This window comes from Symphalangus syndactylus, chromosome 10 (assembly GCF_028878055.3).
Source record: "Symphalangus syndactylus isolate Jambi chromosome 10, NHGRI_mSymSyn1-v2.1_pri, whole genome shotgun sequence".
NCBI classification, from domain to species: Eukaryota; Metazoa; Chordata; class Mammalia; order Primates; family Hylobatidae; genus Symphalangus; species Symphalangus syndactylus.
The window spans coordinates 50,922,096-50,943,714 of record NC_072432.2 but is presented as its reverse complement, the minus strand read 5'-3'; the positions used below and the strand labels follow the sequence as shown (position 1 = coordinate 50,943,714).

At 41.2% G+C, this 21,619-nt stretch overlaps 1 protein-coding gene across 8 annotated transcripts in view; it reads left to right on the top strand.

Moving 5' to 3' along the window:
* The window catches only part of AFF1 (ALF transcription elongation factor 1), a 209,231-nt gene that overhangs the window by 171,447 nt on the left and 16,165 nt on the right, over positions 1–21,619 (top strand). For all 8 annotated transcript variants that reach the window (XM_055297056.2, XM_055297052.2, XM_055297054.2 and 5 more), the window contains 4 exons: positions 1,795–1,849; positions 1,975–2,012; positions 4,324–4,480; positions 10,939–11,871. In XM_055297056.2, coding sequence (XP_055153031.1) covers positions 1,795–1,849; positions 1,975–2,012; positions 4,324–4,480; positions 10,939–11,871 — 1,183 coding nt within the window. The remainder of the gene's footprint in view (positions 1–1,794; positions 1,850–1,974; positions 2,013–4,323; positions 4,481–10,938; positions 11,872–21,619) is intronic.

The following is a 21,619-nucleotide window of genomic DNA, read 5'->3' as shown; positions in this document are numbered from 1 at the left end:
AAGCCTCCATTTAGCAATAAACCTGTTGAGTGACTTTTTTTTGTATACCATTATGTTGCTAACTGACAAGTCCTATGACTGAAGGCTGTATTTTATAGCCTTGAAAAAATATGAATTTAGCTGTGCAGGGCGGCTCACTCCTGTAATCCCAGCAGTTTGGGAGGCTGAGGTGGGCAGACCGCTTGAGCCCAGGAGCTCTAGACCAGCCTAGGCAGCATAATAAGACCTCATCTCTACAAAAACACAAAAATTAGCCGGGCATGGTGGCCTGTGCCTGTAGTCCCAACTATTCGGGAGGCTGAGGCAAGAGGATTGCTTGAGCCCAGGAGGCGGAGGCTGCAGTAAGCCAAGATCACACCTGGGTAACAGAGTGACACCCTGTCTCAAAAAGAAATAAAAATATGAATTTAGCTTCTGTTAGATAAATATTGAGCAAGATCTACATTTACAAGTTGCTAACAGTTTTCATTTTATTTAGAAACTTATCCCAGTATGTTTTTAGTACATTTATGAAAGTTGTTTCTTGGCAGAATTACCACCTCATGTAGGTGGTCATTTACGAAACAGCCAAGTTTTATTCATTTTCATTAGAAAATACAGTGATTTTTACCAGGATTTCCAAAGACACCATGCCTGCTTTCTTCAGTGGTAAATAGTGGCTTTGCAGTAAAAATTGTTGGTCAGATTTTTGAATAGGTATTTTTGGAAATACTGAAAGATTTTAACCTCTAATAATTTGCCTTTTGGAGCATTGGTAATACTCCAGAAGATTATTTTTTTCTTTTCAGTCTTATAACATTTCCTCTAATAGCCATGCTCATAAAATTTGGGGGAAAAGGAAGAGAGGAAGCAATTGCTGATTCATTCCTGTGATATGTGGGTATTTCCATGGAAGAAGGCTAAGGGTGGTGGAGTTTTTAAAATTTGACAACACATGTACAGATTGACAAATGTTTGCTTTTTACTATTTAGGTTCACCATAAGCCAGAATGCCCACAGATACATTAATCCAAGTTTGAGGAAGTGTTTTTTTCCCCCCCACTGAAACAATAGCAATAAGTTTAAACATAATCTGTAGACAATCGCGTTTGTATTACTGTTCCTCCCATTGATCAGTGTTGACATAGGCAAAAGAGAATAATTTATTACATGTGAAAAATAAAGCTCACTATTAATAATGTCCCTTAGACAGAAATGTAAAGTAACTGCACTGTTGGATGATATTTGCCTTGATAGCATCATACATCCTACTGTGTATTTAATTCTAATGTTGAATTTTTTATGTGCCTGGCACTGTTCTGAGTGCTTTACAAATATTCATTCATTCAACTTTAATTCATTGAATGGCTAATTACTCTAGTTCAGTTAGAGCTTATGGAAGAAAGTAATTGAGTATATTATGTATCCCTCCCCATTTGTTTTGTTTGCATGGACCCTGACCTCACTAATTAGGAGTGGAGGACTTTAGTCTCAGGGCTCGCAATGAATCCTTGTCTTGTGGTAGTTCTGCTTCAATGTTGTAGCGTGTGAAAGAGTCTGTTTTGAGATGGTAAGAGGCTTGCACTTAATTGGTTTCTGTGTTATAATTGTATAATTATAGTTGTATTCGTACATTGTAATTGTATAATTGTAAAACTTACATTTTCAGGAAATTATAGCCTTTAATAAATAAAGAAAACTTATACATATCCTCTTTCTCTTTTGTTTAATTAGGCATATTTTCTATTTACATGCTAGAAAAGTTGTTAGAAATCATTTCACATTCATTCTTCTCTGTGTCCCTGCCCATTCCAGCATGCTCGAAGACGACCTTCAGCTCAGTGACAGTGAGGACAGTGACAGTGAACAAGTAAGTGTTGCACAGCCTGTAATACCAGGAGTCCTTTTAAATCCATCTAACAGATCTGAGCTGCTTGTTCTAACCTGTTTTTTGTTCTTTTCCTGGTCTTTCTTCCCCTTATTGTGAATGCCTAGACCCCAGAGAAGCCTCCCTCCTCATCTGCACCTCCAAGGTACCGTGTGGGTTTCTCCCCATCTGTACAGAATGTTTGCAATTTTTTACCAAATGGGAAAAATAAAGCCTTATTTAGTACTTTCACAGTTTTTTCATGGGAAGGAGCTAAAGGATCACAGTAAAAGGAAAGTACCTGTTTAATATTTTGGAAGCTTAAATCAGCCATAGGGAGGTTGTTAACCCTACAGAAGCGAGAGCCCCACACTCATCTACATCATCAGTATAGATGTTAAAGATTTTTAAGAGTTTACAGGCTGGGTGTGCTAGCTCACGCCTGTAATCCCAGCGCTTTGGGAGGCCAAGGTGGGCAGATCACTTGAGGTCAGGAGTTTGAGACCAGCCTGGCCAACATGGTGAAACCCTGTCTCTACTAAAAATACAAAAATTAGCCAGGCATGGTGGTGCGTGCCTGTAGTCCCAGCTACTCGGGAGGCTGAGGCAGGAGAATCGCTTGAACCCAGGAGATGGAGGCTGCAGTGAGCTGAAATCACACCACTGCACTCCAGTCTGGGTGACAGAGCGAGACTCTGTCTCAAAAAAGGAGTTTACAAACAAGCTTAAAATGCAGTTTATCATCAGTATTAGGTAATCAATGTTTGAAAAGTTAAACTGACGAGCCCAGTGTTTTAATGGAGGTAATGGATTTGCTGTTTTCAATAAAGCTCAATTATTTCCAGAACTTCTTTTCCATTATGCTATTTTCTTAGTTACATGAATTTTCATATTGTTTCAGCTGCTTTTCAAAATGACCAGCAGTACATTTTAGTGTGATGGGAAATGGAACAAGCCAGCCATACTTTAGGAAATGTGATGATTTAATTTTTGAAAATATGAACTGTTTGAACTACTTTTATAATATTTTCCTCTGGTAATATGCCAGGTACCTGCCTTTTATGGACAAAGTTATTTTACTCACTTGAGATGTGCTCATCCACTCAGAGACAACATTAGCAATAAAATCTTGTCCATTATGCAGGGGATGTTACAGTTGATGTGGAGGAAGCCCATGTAATTATGTGCACTCTTACCGATTCATAAGGTTTGCTTGTTTAATTATATCTGATTTTGTTCAGTAATTTCTCCTGGGTTATGACGACTCATAAAACATGACAAGGTAGCCTAACTTCTAAAAGTGAAGGAAAAGGAAAAAGAAGAGACCAAGCAGGGGTACAAATTTGAGGCAGGAGTAACATTGAGAGTGTATCCCCTTTTGCTCATCACTGGCTTATGCTCTTCAGCTGCCAGTGGAGACAGGGCCACAAACTGGGTACTGCATTTCTGTGAGGAAATTATATAGTGGCATCATGTGTGTTTTAAAATTACCTGAACTAGTGATTTTGTTATTGTTTAATAATTTTTATTCTAATATGTTCTTTACAAATCTATTTTGAAAATATTTTAGGTAGATTTGAAATCTGTCCAGATTATAGTTAATGACTTATTGCTTTAATTAATACCATCTAGGGTGAAGCTTTAAGATTATATATGCTTTGAAATTCTATATGAGTCTAGCAGTGTGATCAATGTGTTTTCTCACTAACTTAGATTTATTGCCCCATTCTTACAATTTGGAGTAGATAATCTCTACTTTGGCTGATATTTGGGGATGATCCCTAAGCCACTTACAAAGAATGGTCCATTTTGTAGTTCTGCCAGGAAGTGTGGATGGTTGGTTACTTTTGAGTTCACCTTGCAAAGGAACACCATTTATATTTAGTGGTCTTTGGCTACCACCCAGTTCTTGTTTAGAGAATATAGGGAGATTTTAACTTATTGGCTTTTCTTACAGAAATTAATTTGATTTGGTTATGTGTAGCAGAGACCAGCAAACTTAAAGGATCCAGATAGTAAATATTTTAGGCTTTGTGGGCCATATATTGTCTCTATTGCAACTGTTCAAATCTACCATTGCAGCATAAAAGCAGACATAGTACATTAAAAAAATGGGTATGGGTGTCTTCCAATAGGACTTTATTTAGAAAAGCAGGCAGCCAGCCTAGGCAATGGTTTACCAACCCTTGATATGAAGCACCCAGCATCTAACTTAAATTTTAGATCACTTGACATATTCTTCAGGAGTAAAATTTCACAGGCTTCTCTTTTATGCATTTATCTGGCGAACAGTTTTCAGAGGTTTTTGCTTTTCTATTAAACTACTTTGGGCCTCTCTCAGTTGGATGATGTGATAGTTTAGCAGTGTATCTAATACAAAGGCCTGCCCTTTTGAGTAGCAGAAAAATGGGCAAGGGAGAAAGAAGAAATCCACCTTGCATCGTGCCTTCTAATTTTATCTTTTGGTTGCTTTGCAGTGCTCCACAGTCCCTTCCAGAACCAGTGGCATCAGCACATTCCAGCAGTGCAGAGTCAGAAAGCACCAGTGACTCAGACAGTTCCTCAGACTCGGAGAGCGAGAGCAGTTCAAGTGACAGCGAAGAAAATGAGCCCCTAGAAACCCCGGCTCCGGAGGTACCGTGTCCCCCCTCGAGATGGCCACCTTAGATGGCAGCATTCTGTCCTTTGAAGCTAGAGTCTGTGCTGTGGGCCAGGACTGACCATGAGACTGAGTCATTCTGTCCCATGGGGCAATGCTTTCCTGCTCATATGCTGTCTAGAGCCATCTGTTTCTATTTATTTCTTACCAAATATTTAATAAAGGAGAGCTGGGAGAGAGGTCTTCTCTCCCCTGTTGAAAATGATAGGTCTTCTCTGTCGTTGCTAGTGGTGTTTTGAAGATCAACTCATTAAGACTGTTTGCACATCATTTTCTTTTCCCTTCTTTTAAAAAGAAAACTTGGTTTCAGTAGGCTGCTGTTTTAATATTAATGAGAATTCTTTTTGAAATTTTAGAAGTGCATGAATTAAGGAAAGCAAAAGGAGACTGCCTGATTTAGCAAAGGGCAGGACTGTGAACTAGAAATAAGTCATCAGGAGTTCTATTTTCGAATCACTAAAAGCCATGCATTAAATTGATGGCAAAGTGATTTTGTCAGGGTTCTGTTTCTTGCTCCTTTCTGTCTCATGTAAAACAGGGATGATGGTGTTTGCTTATCACCCACCTGCAGGAGAATATTGTAAAGATAAACTGATAAGACTGAAAATCTTAAGCACTAAATAAATCTAGAGGATTTATGCTATTTACTGGATTGTTGAGCACAAGAAATTGTTAGTGACACCTAACAGGGTTGCCAAATAACCTCAAAATTTGGGTAGCATTGTAAAAGTTATGGTGGGGAAAGAAATTAATGAAAAGGTAAGGCATTCTTTTCTTTTTGGTGAATGAAACCAGCCCACATCGAGAAAATTATTCCAGATATTTAATATGGGAATGCCAGGAAATGAAGCTTTCTAATTAGGAAAGCATTAAAAAGCCTTCTGTATTTGTCTCTGTTTAGAAAGCAAAGCAGTTCCAATGGGGCATTAACTGAATACATCTGGAGCTAATGTAGGAAGACTTAAGGGTCTTGTCTGAGGGTGAGGGAGGCTGAGAAAATAACTGGCTGTCATTTTCTGTTAGATGCGAATCTATGTCTGGTGCAGAAAATAAGAACTTGATATGTTTTGGAGTGGACAGACATGCATCAGTATTAACTGCATTTGAAGTGCCTTTCAGATTTTAGAAACTACACTGTGTTTCTGGGACTCTTTGTTTCCTTATATGATACTAATTACTATTGAAATAATTTTTCTATGCCTCAGAGAAAAGGATACTGAATATGCTGTGCAGACAAATTGTGTGATGTTCACTGTTAATGTTTATAAGATCTTTGCTTTATGTTTCACCTTATTCTTAAGAAAAATCTTCATGCTAGTTAGATTACTGACATCAAAAAGATAAATAACATTCAAATAAAATGGAAATGGTACAGATTTGGCTGAATAATTGAAATGATAGAAAGTCTGGCGTTTGTAGTAATGAGACATAGATATATTTTATTGCTTGAGAAGTTACTGGAATAGAGTGAAACCTCTGTAAAATAAATGGTCCCATCCTGCCTTATCTTTTAAAATCACTTTACTAAAAAAGGCTAGTATCGTTATGTATTGCAGATCCAGGCTTGGGGACAGTATGTGTTATATACTGAGGTTCATCCACCTGGGAACATTTTATCTTTGTTTAGATTTTAAATTTTGAATTTTTCCTAAAGTATTTAACTACATCGCTTTCCTTTGACAATAAATACCTGCATTATTATAAATTTCTGGTGTTATTTGGGAGTAATACAAATTCCATAATAAGCTGTACATACAGATATTAATGAGAATTCTTTTTCATTAATATTCCATAATCAGTACTGTAAATTATGGAATTTTCACTCTTTCTCCTCTTTTTATTTTTTTTAACTTTTCTTTGTCTTTTAATTTTTGTGGGCATGTAGTAGGTGTATATATGGGTGCGTGAGATATTTTGATACAGCCATATAACGCATAATAATCACATCAGAGTAAATGGGATACCCATCACCTCAAGCATTTATTCTTTGTATTACAAACAATTCAGTTATACTTTTTCAGTGATTTTAAAATGTAAATTAAAGTATTATTGACTACAGTCACCCTGTTGTGCTGGCAAATACTAGATCTTGTTCTTTTTTTTTTGGTACCCATTAACCATCCCCCAACCCCCTACTACCCTTCCCATCCTCTGGTAACCATCCTTCTACTGTCTATCTCCATGAGTTCAATTGTTTTAATTTTTTAGCTCCCACAAATTAGTGTGTATCTTCCATTTTTTTAATGCTCTTTTTAAAAAAAAATTTTGCACATAGCTATGTAGTGTTACTAAAAGAATAAATCTATATTGTGCATAGCTCAAAATTTTTTAATTCAAAATCATAATTCATTCTAAAATATACTAACTTTTGCCAATTTATTAAAACACCTAACAAAAAATAATTATATCCTTTTTTTTCCTATTTCCAATTTGCAGTATTTGGGTTGCACCAGCACTGGGAGGGCAGATTGTGGGTGGGATGAGGAGAGGCAGAGGAAGAAATGAAAGTCCAAACTTTGATCCTCTAAACAAAGATAAAATATTCCCAGGATATTTGAAAGTCTAAAACCTTGGCACTTTTATCTACTTAAACTTTATTTTTAAAAATGTTTTATTTTCAGTTTTATTTATTTTTATTGAGATGGAGTCTCACTCTGTCACCCAGACTGGAGTGCAGTGGTGTGATCTTGGCTCACTGCAACCTCTGCCTCCAGGGTTCAAGTGATTCTCCTGCCTCAGCCTCCTAACTGGGACTACAGGTACGTGCCACCATGTCTGGCTAATTTTTGTATTTTTAGTAGAGACGGGGTTTCACCATGTTGGCCAGGCTGGTCTTGAACTCCTGACCTCAAGTGATCCACCCACCTCGGCCTCCCAAAGTGCTGGGATTATAGGTGTGAGCCACTACGCCCAGCCTAAAAAATATTTTTAATCAATCCCTTATGAAAACATTTTTTCCATCTCAACACCCAAATAATGTATCAAAGAAATTATATCCATTTCACAACTTAATATTGGGTATACAGGATTGCCCCTACCTGTTGCCCTTGTCTGGCACAACTACTCAATTTTACCCTCAAATTGGGACATAGGCCTTCCTTCGGAACATTTTTAGGACCGTAGTGAAAGAATATATTTTATTTCTGTAATCAGGACGTTCCTTTAGGGACTACTAAATGTATCTCAGTACTGTCCTGTTTTGGGGGTTGGGGGGGAAACCAGATGTTATTTATACCGGGAATGACTTCCCTTTTGGGTTCACACATAGTCTTCTAAAGAGCATGTCAGGGATTGGGGTGCAGTTGTAAATATAGCCAGTGGGTAAGATATGTCCATACCTTTCCTGAGGAAGGGTGTGAAGGCTTTGTGCCTGATGTGATTGGCAAGTGATGTATCTCACTACCTTGTCCCATCAGTTAACCACTTACGTAACCACACCCTGAAGTCTCCAGGAAATCATGTTTGACAAGTGGGTATTGTGTGCTAATCTTTTCTCTACTCTTAACCATTCTGTGTTCTTAGAATATTGAATACGGATTTAGATTACATGTGACAAAATGCCTGCCACATAATAGTGGTTTCCTTCTTCCCTCCCTCTCTGCCCTTAAATTCAGATGACAGCATGGGTATGTAGTTGACATAAGCGAAGGAAGCCGTAAGGGAGATAATGTTATCATAAGCAGCAGTATGGGGTAAACAGAAGGAAAAAAGGAATTATGCAGTCATCTTACTGTCCAAAGAATGTTCTTGCCTGGTTTTTTAAGTTTCTTAGTTCTGTTCTGTTAGTCACACTAAACCCGAACTATCTACCTGATCCTTTTATTACCTAACCTTTTCCTGGCCAAAAAGCCTTTATGTCATAGCCACATATTTTGCATCATTAGATTTCCATGTTTTATGGAGTTGAATTATTTGAGATATTCCACTCGGGAAAATTGTCAGCAGTCTTTCTTCCCCTTAAAACCTTTCCATCTACTGGAGTGTTCTCCTTATCTATAATCTAAGCAAATAAATCTGAAGTGGGATGTCTTTCAACTAATTTTCTGATGCATTATATATATGAGTTATTTCTACACACCACCTCCCAGAGTGGATCTTTAAAGAAATTAGTATTTTTCTTAAGATAAGGACATAAAGACAGTGATGTATAGTCTTTAAAATGTAACTGTCACTCTGTTAGACACCAATATTTTTCTATATGATATGAAATTCATGGGTATAGTAATCCACCTAGCAGAATACTCATATATCTCATGCACCCACTATATGCAAGGTAGAGTAGTGGAACTTGGAGACACAAGAGTCTCCGTCATTCTTTCAATAAGGTCTAACAGCCGAGCTGGAGAGATGTGGTGGGATGCAACAGCAGTTAATTTATCAACAAAGGTTGAACTAACAGTTAAGATAACAAACCAAGAACTTCTGTTTTTATGCCACACAATTGTACATTCTCATTGCCCCTGACTGTATGCCTCCCTTTGTATCTTTTTTTTTTTTTTTTTTTTTTTTTTTTTTTGAGACAGAGTCTCATGATTTTAAAAGGCCTATAGTAGGCCGGGCGCAGTGGCTCACGCCTGTAATCCCAGCACTTTGGGAGGCCGAGGCGGGCAGATCACGAGGTCAGGAGATCGAGACCACGGTGAAACCCTGTCTCTACTAAAAATACAAAAAATTAGCCGGGCTTGGTGGCGGTTGCCTGTAGTCCCAGCTACTGGGGAGGCTGAGGCAGGAGAATGGCATGAACCCAGGAGGCGGAGCTTGCAGTGAGCCAAGATTGTGCCACTGCACTCCAGGTGACAGTGCGAGACTCCGTCTCAAAAAACAACAAAAAAAACTATAGTAGGTTAATTATTGTGAAATGTCTGAGCGCTAGACAAAGGTTTTAGGATAAAGATCCCAAACCTTCCACTGAGGGAAAACAATTTACATTAAAAAACTCAGGAACTAGAATGACAGACTTTTTTTTTTTTTTTTTTTTTTTTTTTTTTTTTTGAGACAGAGTCTGGCTCTGTTGCCCAGGCTGGAGCGCAGTGGCGCAATCTCGGCTCACTGCAAGCTCTGCCTCCCAGGTTCACACCATTCTCCTGCCTCAGCCTCTCCGAGTAGCTGGGACTACAGGCACCCGCCACCACGCCCGGCTAATTTTTTTGTATTTTTAGTAGAGACGGGGTTTCACTGTGGTCTCGATCTCCTGACCTCGTGATCCGCCTGCCTCGGCCTCCCAAAGTGCTGGGATTACAAGCGTGAGCCACTGCACCCGGCCCTCCCTTTGTATCTTAGAAACATAGGTGCTATTTCAGACCAGGTTGCTTGTAATGAGAGATTTGATGTATGACTTTTTTTTTCTTTTTTTTTTTTTTGAGACCGAGGTGTCACTCTGTCACCCAAGCTGGAGTGCACATGGCTCACTGCAGCCTCAAACTCCTGGGCTCAAGCAATCCCCACCTTAGCCTTCTGAGTAGCTGGGACCACAGGCACGTGCCACCTCTCCTGGCTAATTTTTTAATTTTTTGTAGCAATGAGATATTGCTATGTTGCCCAGGCTGGTCTTGAACTCCTGGGCTTAAACAATTCTCCTGTCTTGGCCTCCCAAAGCTGGGATTATAGGCCTGAACTACTGTATTGGTCGAATGTTTGACATTTAAAGAGTTCACGTAGGATAAATGCTTGGCTAATGTGACCCAGCTGACTTTTTATCGAGGTGTAAAAATTGCAAATTACTATATACTATATGTGATATGATAACTTTGTCACATATAAATGTTTACTACATAATGTTTTTAAGTAAATGAGAGAAATGGGCCTGTTATTCTAGTGCTTTGGAAGACTGAGGCAGGAGGATCACTTGAGGCCAGGAGTTTGAGGCTGCAGTGAGCTATTATCATGCCACTGCACTCCAGCCTGGGCAACAGATTGAGACCCTGTCACACACAGAAAAGAGAAATGATCTCATCTTGAATAAAAGTCATCTTTAGTTGAAAAATATGTCAAAAAAAGGATAAAATGTGAGCCCACTGAACCTTAGTTTATTCATTAGCTGCCTTCTGCAAATACTTGATGAAATGATTTTTTACTAATTTCCTCCTATTATTCCTTAATAGAGTAGTTCACAAACCAAAATGTGTCAATTCTGTTTAAATTATACTATAATTACCATTAGAATATATTATAAAGATTTCTCAGCAGTTGGCAGTTGCCTATTGGTTAATATTTGCTATTACCAAATTTCTAAATCCTACAAAAAAGTGAAGGTTGCTTTAAGAGTTAATTGTTACAGAACTTAAAACTTGAGGAGGATGACCGGAACCTAAATTCTGGGTTTGGAGGGATTTGTTCCTCTGCAGGACAGTGTTGTATAATTGGGTGACTAACACAAAAGAATAATTTGTCATCATCGGTCAGTTAACACTTTTCTTTCTTTCCTTATTTTTAGCCTGAGCCTCCAACAACAAACAAATGGCAGCTGGACAACTGGCTGACCAAAGTCAGCCAGCCAGCTGTGCCACCGGAGGGCCCCGGGAGCACAGAGCCCCCACGGCAGCACCCAGAGAGTAAGGGCAGCAGTGATAGCGCCACGAGTCAGGAACATTCTGAATCCAAAGACCCTCCCCCTAAAAGCTCCAGCAGAGCCCCCCGGGCCCCACCCGAAGCCCCCCACCCCGGAAAGAGGAGCTGTCAGAAGTCTCCGGCACAGCAGGAGCCCCCACAGAGGCAAACCGTTGGAACCAAACAACCCAAAAAACCTGTCAAGGCCTCTGCCCGGGCGGGTTCACGGGCCAGCCTGCAGGGGGAAAGGGAGCCAGGGCTTCTGCCCTACGGCTCCCGAGACCAGACTTCCAAAGACAAGCCCAAGGTGAAGACGAAAGGACGGCCCCGGGCCGCAGCAAGCAACGAGCCCAAGCCAGCAGTGCCCCTCTCCAGTGAGAAGAAGAAGCACAAGAGCTCCCTCCCTGCCCCCTCTAAGGCTCCCTCAGGCCCAGAACCCACGAAGGACAATGTGGAGGACAGGAGCCCTGAGCACTTTGCTCTTGTTCCCCTGACTCAGAGCCAGGGCCCACCCCACAGTGGCAGCGGCAGCAGGACTAGTGGCTGCCGCCAAGCCGTGGTGGTCCAGGAGGACAGCCGCAAAGACAGACTCCCATTGCCTTTGAGAGACAGCAAGCTGCTCTCACTGCTCAGGGACACTCCTCCCCCCCAAAGCTTGATGGTGAAGATCACTCTAGACCTGCTCTCTAGGATACCCCAGCCTCCCGGGAAGGGGAGCCGCCAGAGGAAAGCAGAAGATAAACAGCCGCCCGCAGGGAAGAAGCACAGCTCTGAGAAGAGGAGCTCAGACAGCTCAAGCAAATTGGCCAAAAAGAGAAAGGTGAGTGTGGGGAGACTGCCCTGACTTCAGCGTGGACCATCCTTGCTGTTGGCCTGGCGGTATCTTTGATCCGCCTTTGATTTAGGCCCAGTTGAGTTGTCTCACAAGTCTTTGCTTTGATTCGCTGTAGCCTTTGCACCTTCTTCCAGCCTTACCTGTCTGGACTTTGCTTCTTGTTCTGCAGATGGGCATTAACACGTGTTATGTCCTTCCATCGGTCTTGCTAGTTTGAAAAAAGGTGAGGCAGTCATTAAAAACAATAGCTTCTTTTAGGATAATGTAGCATCTAGGGCTGCCCCCAACCCCCGTCTTTTTTTTTTTTTTTTTTTTTTTTTTTTTTAAAGACAGGGCCTTGCTCTGTCACCAGGCTGGAGTGCAGTGGTGCGATCTTGGCTCACTGCAGCCTCTACCTCTGGGGTGAAACAATCCTCCTACCTCAGCCTCCTGAGTAGCTGGGACCACAGGTGTGTGCCACTACACCCGGCTAATTTTTGTATTTTTTTTGTAGAGGTGGGGTTTTGCCATGTTGGCCAGGCTGCTCTTGAACATCTGAGCTCAAGTTATATCCACCCACCTCTGCCTCCCAAAGTGATGGGATTACAGGCCTGAGACACGATGCCCAGCCTCATTTTCATTTATTCTTATAACTGGCATTTACCACCTGACCCATTAGGTTTTGCCTTAGAAGTTGAGGTCTTATATTAATTGAAATGTTAATTCATATTCTGAATTATTAAAAGAACTGCTCTATACAAATTTTACTCTCATAGTAGGATCTTTTATGCCAATATCACATCCATATTTTAACACATGACCATACAACACCTCATTACAGTTACTAACAAATGGTTAGTGTCTCATTGAGTAATATAGGCTGATAATGGCACATTGCAAAGTGTTGACCATACCATTTTATTTATTATAATTTTGGAAGATTCTTTTGGATACAGAATGGATAGAGTAAAAAAATTGCTGCATTATTTAAGATTGTCTGTTACTTAACATGCCGCTATTTTAGACAGTCTCCTTCCTTTTATTTTGAATCATTGAGCTCTTGTTCTATTTGTTGCTTTTTCATGATGATGAAAGATTAGTGAGTTTTTCCCGGTAGCATTCCCAAGCCAACTTGCCCAAGAATCAGAGACAAAGTCACAAGAAGGGCCAACTCTCTCCTGCTGAGAAGGAATAAAATTTTTAACACTCTTGTAAGTACATGAAAAACTTCTTACTCAGCTGTGGAAGTTGAGCTAAGAATAACAAAGGAAAAAAAGATTATGAAGCCTGCTGTCATGTCTGAGATTCAACTGATTAATCCACTGCGTTAAAAATATAACACGACTTTAGCGAATAGTAAAGGGCAACTGCTTTCTTCAGAACCTCCTCACAGCAGACTAGAGGATGTGTATTGCCACCATGTTTGCAGCAGGCAAGTCGAGTGGGATGGGATCCAGTGCTAATAAGTGCTCTGTCTCAGCTAGAAGAGGGCATATTTTCAATGCCAGAAACTTCTTTAAACTTTTTATATGGGATGGGTTGGAGGCGGGGGTGTGTGTGTATGTGTGTGAAAGGTACAAAACTTTATGGAGAAAACTGTGATGGACCTGGTTAGGAAAAAGATACCTGCAGTTGACACACCTGGGAAAACTTCAGGAACACACTCATGTAGCTGCCTGTCCTGGTAAATCTCTCATCTGTCTCCCACCTGCTGTGGTCTTGTGTGGTCTCCAGTGCTGACCATCTGCATTAGCTGGAGTGGGGACAGGTATTCACTTCTGAAAGGATTACCTACCAGGAGGAAATGTTAGAACCCGGAGGATCCCCCAGAGAGCTCAGTCCAGTTCATACCCCAGTGCAAATCTAGAAGTGTGGCTTGTGGCTCTAGAAAGGGAAACTTCCAGCTCTCACTGTTGACTGTGGGAACTGTGCCCTCTAAAAGCCGTTCTCAGGTTTTGGCTGAGCACCTCTTGGGCAGCTCATTTATCTTTCTGTTTAGAGCTTGCAGAAATAGTGATCCCTTCATCTTAATCGAGTGCATGATTTTTTTTTTTTTTTTGAGACGGAGTCTTGCTGTATCACCTAGGCTGGAGTGCAGTGGCGCGATCTTGGCTCACTGCAAACTCCGCCTCCTGGGTTCACGCCGTTCTCCTGCCTCAGCCTCCCGAGTAGCTGGGACTACAGGCGCCCACCACCGCGCCCGGCTAATTTTTTGTCAAGTGCACAATTTCTTTAAAGCGCTGTCGAGCTGTTGAGAGTTCTGGCCTGGGAAACAGTCTGCCTCCGTGGTACTGTCAGGATTGATGTCTGACCCACTGGTTCCAAACCCCGGCTACACATTACAGTCACCTGGTAGCCTTTAGCACTGATGACGGAATCCCCAACCCCCACTGGTATTTTAAAAATTCCTCTGGTAATCCTAGTGCCTATCAAGGCTGGGAACCACTGAAGCAGAGCAGTACACAAGGGCCCAGGAGCATACAGAGCTAGTTATTTGGATCCAAAGTTGGTCAAGTGTGCAGTGTTTAGACATCATGATCTAGGCAAACAGAATTCCTGGCCTGAAATCTGTCACTAGTTGGAAACATTAGAAGCTTTCAGGTAAATAAATATAAAAAACCAGTCAACCATATTCTTAGTTCTTCATCAGAGAATCATGTGTCATTTGGTTTAACTTCCTGCTGGATTCTGGGTGGAAGATGTTGAACATATTAACCTCATTATTTTCTGTAGAGGACAGGTCGTCCCCCCTTCCTCATTAGCGCCCTGACTGCTTGTTCGGGGCTCTCTGCCTCTGGCCCTGTGACCAGCGCGGTTGCTCCAGCAGGCAGCAGTGTGTGGGCCTGCTCTCCATGGCAGAGACAGGGCTGTGAAGCTTGGGTACTGCTCACATTTGGATAATGAAAATATTTTTCATTTTCTTCATTTTAAATGTGAACATTAGAAAAACTCTGTGAGCATATAGTCAGAGCAATAGAATAACTTGCTTGATCGTTCACATTAGTGGAATTTAGTGTTTTTATTTAAAGGCCTCTTAGAGTCTGTCCCTCTCTTGGCACAAAATTTAGCAAATATTTTCTTTCAGAAGATTTACAGATCCTTGAATCTACTTCAGACTTAAAAGTGTATGAAGATGATCATAAAGAGTTAATGATGGCTAACAGCTGTGATGAAGCCGTTAGACATGGCACCTGTAGAAATGCACACTTTTTTTTTACTACTCTACAGCAGTGGGTAAGGAACAATGCATGAGGAAAAGTAGAGAAAACTGTGAGGGTAAATATGCATGACCTCACGTCGTGTTCTTTACATAAACTACTGAATTTCATCAGTCTGATTACAGTTTAGATTTTCTAATACCAACTTATGTTGTCTTTTTAAAATTTTTTGTTTTTAGCTTAGAGACTATTCTGTTAATTACTTATTTTTTAGAGACAGGGTCTCACTCTGTTGCCCAGGCTGGAATGCAGTGGCATAGCTCACCAACCTCAAACTCCTGAGCTCAGGTGACCCTCCTGCCTCAGCCTCCTTAGTAGCTTGGACTACAGGCACATGCCACTGTACCCAGCTAATTTCTTTTTATTTTTTGTAGACACGGGGTTTCACTTTGTTGCCCAGGCTGGTCTTGAACTCTGGGCCTCCAGCAATCCTACCTCAGCCTCCCAAAGCAGTGGTGTTACTGATTGAGGGTAGTTGTCTAGCTCCTTGGTGTTTTGAACAAAGAATTGGACAAAATGCACAAAAAACCAAGGCAGTGAAAGCAGAGATTTATTTTAAATGGAAGTATGCTCCAGAGGGTGGGAGCTGGCTGGAGCAAGAGGCTCAGGAACACCGGTTCTTCTGGGGTTTATATGCCTTCTAGAGGTTTCCCATTGGTTTCCCATTGGTTCACTCTAGTGGCCCACGACTAGTCTGACTGGTTGGTAGGGGGGACCAATCAGAGTTACTTTCATCTTCCAGCTGCCACACAGAAAAAGGAGGGGTTGTATCTTATATCCAGTCAGGGTGGGTGGGCCTTAGGTTCCCTGCCTCCAGACCCTATTCTCCTGCATCACTGGGGTTACAGGCATGAGCCACCATGCCTGGCCTATATTTTCTTGTTTAGAATTCTTAAACCAAGCTTATTTTTTTCCAGATTTGGAAGAAAAGTTGAACTCAAGAACCACAATATATACAGTAATACGCAACCGGGCCAGTGCAATTGGGAGCCCTCTAAAAATATACCTGGCTGGGCACAGTGGCTCACACTTGTAATCCCTGCCCTTTGAGAGGCTGAGGTGGGTGGATTGCTTGAGCCCAGGAGTTCAAGACCAGCCTGGGCAACTCTGTGAGACACTGTCTCTGCAAAAAAAAAAAAAAAAAAAAAAAATTATTTTAATTAGCCAGGCGCAGTGGCGCATGCCTGAGGTCCCAGCTGCTCCAGAAGCTGTGGTGGGAGGATCACTTGAGCCCAGGAGTTAAAAGTTGCAGTGAGCTGTGATTGAGTCACTGCACTCCAGCGTGGGCAACAGAGTAAGACCCTGTCTCTAAAAAAAGAAAAACACCTAACGTGCATAGAGCTACATGTGTGAGCCTTGCATTGTTCTAGGAGCTTATAGAGATAATTCCTCACTTCAGTCATCTTACAGATTCCTTTCAAATGAAGGATAGTCTGTCTGAATTGTCATTTAGATGAATAACTGAATAAGGAGGTGCATTCACTCAAGTCTTTTACTTTTTCTAAATAATTGCTTTGCTGACCAAGACACTTTAACTTTTTTGGGAAAGACATTCCAGTGCTATCATTTATGTGTTTTGAGGAGTGAGGAAGGGAAGTTATGATGTGTAGTAGGAAAATGCAGTTTTATTGCCAGGAATGATTGGTTCAGTCCTCCCCTTCCATCCAAGATCTGACTGTCTTTTCTTGGGTTATTGCTCCAGATCAGCACCCCTGGTTATCATTCAAAATGAAAGCTCATCCCTTCTGATTGACCAAGGCCACTTACATCTAAATTTCTTTGTGCCTGTTAGTTACCCTGAAGAGAGCACCACAACCACATGCACGTGATAGCTTAGGCTGTTCTGAATCATGCGTTCCCTCACCAAAGAGAAAAACAAGTGGATGAATTTCCCTTTTCTGTAGCACTCATCCCAGTGAACATAACCTGTCTGCACAGCAAGTCCCTGGGCCTGATCTTGGTACAAACTTGAATTGGTGTCCCTTGTGTCTTTTTCATATTGAATCTCCTTCCGAGGCGAATCACAGGGAAGTCCCTGAATTTCCCCAAAGACTGCTTCTCCAGTTTTCTATGTTGTATGCGCTACCAAGCTCATTTGCTTCCTTTTGGAAGGAGATAATAGAGCCTTAGAATTTAGGTGCGGAAAGAACCTTAGTGGTCCCTTGATCAGCTACCACCTTTTATAGATGAGATCCAAAAAGGCACTAACATGGCTTGGCTGCTGAGTAAAAATAGATCTGCAGCTCAGGCATGCTGCCTCCTCCCAGTCCCGTGATCTTTCCTCTTTTTCACACGTGTTTTCTCTGTACAAGTGTCTGTTGGGAGGATTCTCAAGAGGCGCACAAGGTTGGCATACTGGCTCTGGCGCTGCCGGTGAATAAGGTGGTTACTGGGTCAGCCCTGGCTTGGTTCCTCCACGGCCCCCACCACTGCCACTCAGTGCCCACACACATTCCTACTCCACTTTAGCTACTCCTGCAGATGCTCCCATCTTCCTTCACAGCCAAGCTCCTGGTTAACTATATCTTTCCGTCTGCTAGAATCTCTGTGGCCCCAAATAAGTGTCAGTTCTGGAAAAAGCCACCTTTTCCCCGCTTCCTACAAGTGTCTGCTTGGTGAGCTGGCTGCAGGGCAGCACAGGCTGCCGAAAGGCTTTCCCTGACGGAAACTGACTCGGCCCCTTGCAAGCCCATGTCTTCCTTTTATGGCCTTCACTCTTGCCCTGTGCTCCATTGTGGGTGGAGCAGCATCTGGCAGATGATCAGGGCTGCCTGACCCAACAGGTTAAGAAAAGCAAACAAGTCTGTGAGGACCAATTCGTCAGCCGGCAGCCTCCCTTTGTGGAAGGTGAGGCACCAACCTTGAGACACTTAACCTAGTAGAAAAAGAATTTCTGAAACCCAGACCTTAAGCCAGATTCCCTGAAGTGGGGATGACCTGGGGATAAACCACAGGCCAAAGGGACCTTTTTTTCCTCCTGGAGAGAGTATCACCTCATCTGAATGGCTTCTTGACCCAGAAAAATCTAAAGAACAGCATGCCTCCTGTTTTTCGGCAGGTGTTGTTCTTGGAATTTTGGTCTGCGTTTCCGTTCACCCAATATTGCATGGCTCCCATGTTAATGCCCCTTTCCTACATCCATCCACTTAAAGTTGTAATGCAGTCCTGCATCCAGTGCCCTCAGCTGTGTCCCTGAGCTGTTAAGCTGAATTTCTGTGCCAACTGACAAACACCGAGTGCCTACTCTGGGGAAGCCTCTGACTGTTACAGACAGAAGATGACTAAGTTCCAAGTGCATAGTGTACAAAAAAACACTAACCTCATGCCCGCTGGCTTGATCTCAACAGTTAAGCAAAATCAGCAGAAGGGGACTTTTGCTATATTTTTAGTCTGATGGCTTCCTTTCGACCAGCTTATAGAATATTATCTGCTTCTAGGTTGCTAAATATCAGTATAAAGTATATTATTCCACTAAGTACCGATGCAGTTGTTAGATGCTGGCACTGAAGTTAGTGCTCACTGCTTTTTCCCTTGTTGGCTGTCTACTTGAGTCACCGATTGGCACAGCCAGAGTTATAACCAGTTTGTGAGGATTGATTTGCCCTGACTTGTATCTTCGTGTGTGGTTTATAAGGTCTGCCAGATTGGCTTATAGTCACAACCAGCATGTCCTAAGCAAAATGAAACTATATGAACAAAAATCAGCTCTCATTCCACTGCTAGACTTTGGTGTTTTCTTTAAGAAGTAGCCTTGTTAATGCTTAGTTTTGCCTTGGGGGCCTTAATGTGTCATTAACTGCCTGGAAATACCTTTCATTTAAAAGAGTATATTTTAGTACCTAATGTTCAATTTAGTATGCATCTGGATATTTTAGCAAATTTTGACTTTTCAAAGACAAAGTTTCTGTCTTGTAATGTTTCTTGGGCTGGCTATACTGCCTTTCATCTAAAACTCACTACAGTTCACTGGGCCGTTTGGTAACAGGGTAACCTGGGCATAATTAGGTGCTCGATTGACAAAGGAGTTACCAGTACCAGAAGTTGGGTTCTATTTTAACTCCATCATTTCCGATTGATTCTTTTTCTCTCCACCATTATTCACTGTCTCAAGTGTTAGCACTCTGAGTTGTTTAGGTTTGTATGCTGCGCAGAGCCCTGTCGCAATGCCCCAGCAAGCTTCTTGTTGGCGTGTGGCCACTCTAAACTAAATTGTGCTCCAGGATCTGCTGTGGGTCCATGCTTGCAGGAGAAACAGCTGTGTAGACTTTCCTATTGCATTTCATTTGTGGGTTTAGAACTCGGTTGCTTATTTCATATTATCTCCTTTTTCAGTCCCTCAAGGTACATTTATCCAACTTCTCTAATGAATTATTACATTTCTGAGTAGCTGATCTATTTTTATCTTAACTAAGCAGTATATTTATAATTCCTTCTTTGCATTGGCTAATCTGATTAGTAGTTCAGAATCCGATTTTCAGATTATCTATAGCAAACTGAAGAACTGTGCTGTCAAGTAGAAATACAATATAAGCCACATATGTAATTTAAACATTTCTAATGCCACATTAAAAACTATAAAAGGGGGAGGAAATGGAAAATTAGTTTAAAAAAAAAATTTTTTTTGAGACAGAGTCTCATTCTGATGCCCAGGCTGGAGTGCAGTGGCGCAATCTCAGCTCACTGCACTCTCCACCTCCTGGGTTCTAGTGATTCTTGGCCTCAGCTTCCTGAGTAGCTGGGACTACAGGCACACACCACCACACTCGACTAATTTTTGTATTTTTAGTAGAGATGGAGTTTCACCATGTTGGCCAGACTGGTCTTACTCCTGACCTCAAGTCATCCATCCACCTTGGCCTCCCAAAGTGCTGGGATTACAGGCATGAGCCACTGTGCTCAGCCTAACATTTTAATAATTATATCTAATCCAGTATGCCTAAAAGATTACTTTAATCAACTCCCAAAATATGTAAGTCTGTTATACATCAATAAGAAAAATATAAAAATATTACATTCCCCTTTTTGTACTAAGTCTTCATTTCAGACTAACACCATTCAAGTTCAGGTGCTCCCTAGATCTGGCTGTGGCTGCCAGATGGTAGCGTGTGCAGAACAGTGAGAACTGATAGCCTCCCAAGGGTACGAGCCTTCACTTGGCCTTAATTTATTTCTTCCTCCTGTATTTTCCCTTCTTAACATTCTCACTTGTGCACATGCCCAAGATTAAAAACAGGTATCTTTGTAAGCCACTCTGAAGGAAGCTGTTTTGAAACAAGACACTGCACAAATGAATGAAAGTGTTTTTTCCAAAGGAGTCTGTGAAGAGCTGGATGGATGTGCAAATGCGGGCATACTGATTTGTAAGATGCCAGGAGAAGGGAATTTTTTTTTTCTATTTTCTATTATTTTGTGTGGAGCCAGGCTGCTTATCGGTGTCTGGGCAGATTTTGAGCCTACACATCTTAAATTATTCATTTTTCTTAAACTGAGGAGGAGAGGAAGACACAGGAAAACTGGGGCCTCCCACAGTTAATTTGGAGATTTTTTTTTTTTTTTTAAGAGAGGATTTCAGGTTTGTTAGGGATTGTCCTAAATTGACTGGTGTCCCAGATTTCTACCTTGGTGACTGACACTTAGGAAGTTTCGTTCTAAATGCACATGAGAATTAATTGAAGGGTCTCACCCATCACTTACCTGCCACCTGCTAGACAGTATGTGGGCTTCCTCCTGAACCCAGAGCCACGGGAAGGAGGCCGTCAGGGAGTCTGCACATCAGACTCCTTAGAAAGCTGGTGTATGTGCTGACAAGTGAGGCAGAAGAATGCAAGAAAGACTTTCGTCATAAAGAATTCTGTGTTGTTTTAGTGATTAAATGTATTTAGCACTTTAGTTGGTATAAATGGATGCTTTGGAGGTACTTAAATTCTTTTTTTTTTTTTAACCCTACTTTCAAGCTAACAAGTTAGAGATACTTAAATTCAGTAGTGACAGATTCCCTTTTCCTTACTCCCACTAAAATATTTACAGTCTTTTCAGGGTTTTTTGAAAAATAAAAACATGTTTCTGTATATGGAGAGATATAAAGACAGTATTAAAAAAATTGAATCAGTGGAGGGGAAAAAATGTTAGCTAGAATCCCAGAGCAATTGTTTCTGTTGTTGTCGTATGTCTTTGTAGTCCTTTCTGTAAAATACACAGGGGATTTTGTAGACGGTTTCCTTTCAACATAGTACTTATTTTTCAGTAGAAAATAAAGTAAGCTTTAAGTAGTCCATTTTGAATTTTATACAAACAATAAACTAGTGGGTGTAAGTGGATGGTTCTTTTGAAAGAAGTTGGAGGAAACCTCATAAAAATCATCTCTGTATTATTTGATGTAAATATGCATGTTTCATGGATTCTTTTCTATAGAAAAACATCAGTGGTCTATTGAAGTCTACTTACTGGGATTATTACTTTAGACATCTTCCTTTTCTTGCATGGGAGGAATGGTTTTTCTTCAAAAAAAATCTGTCTCAATAGAAATTACATCAAAT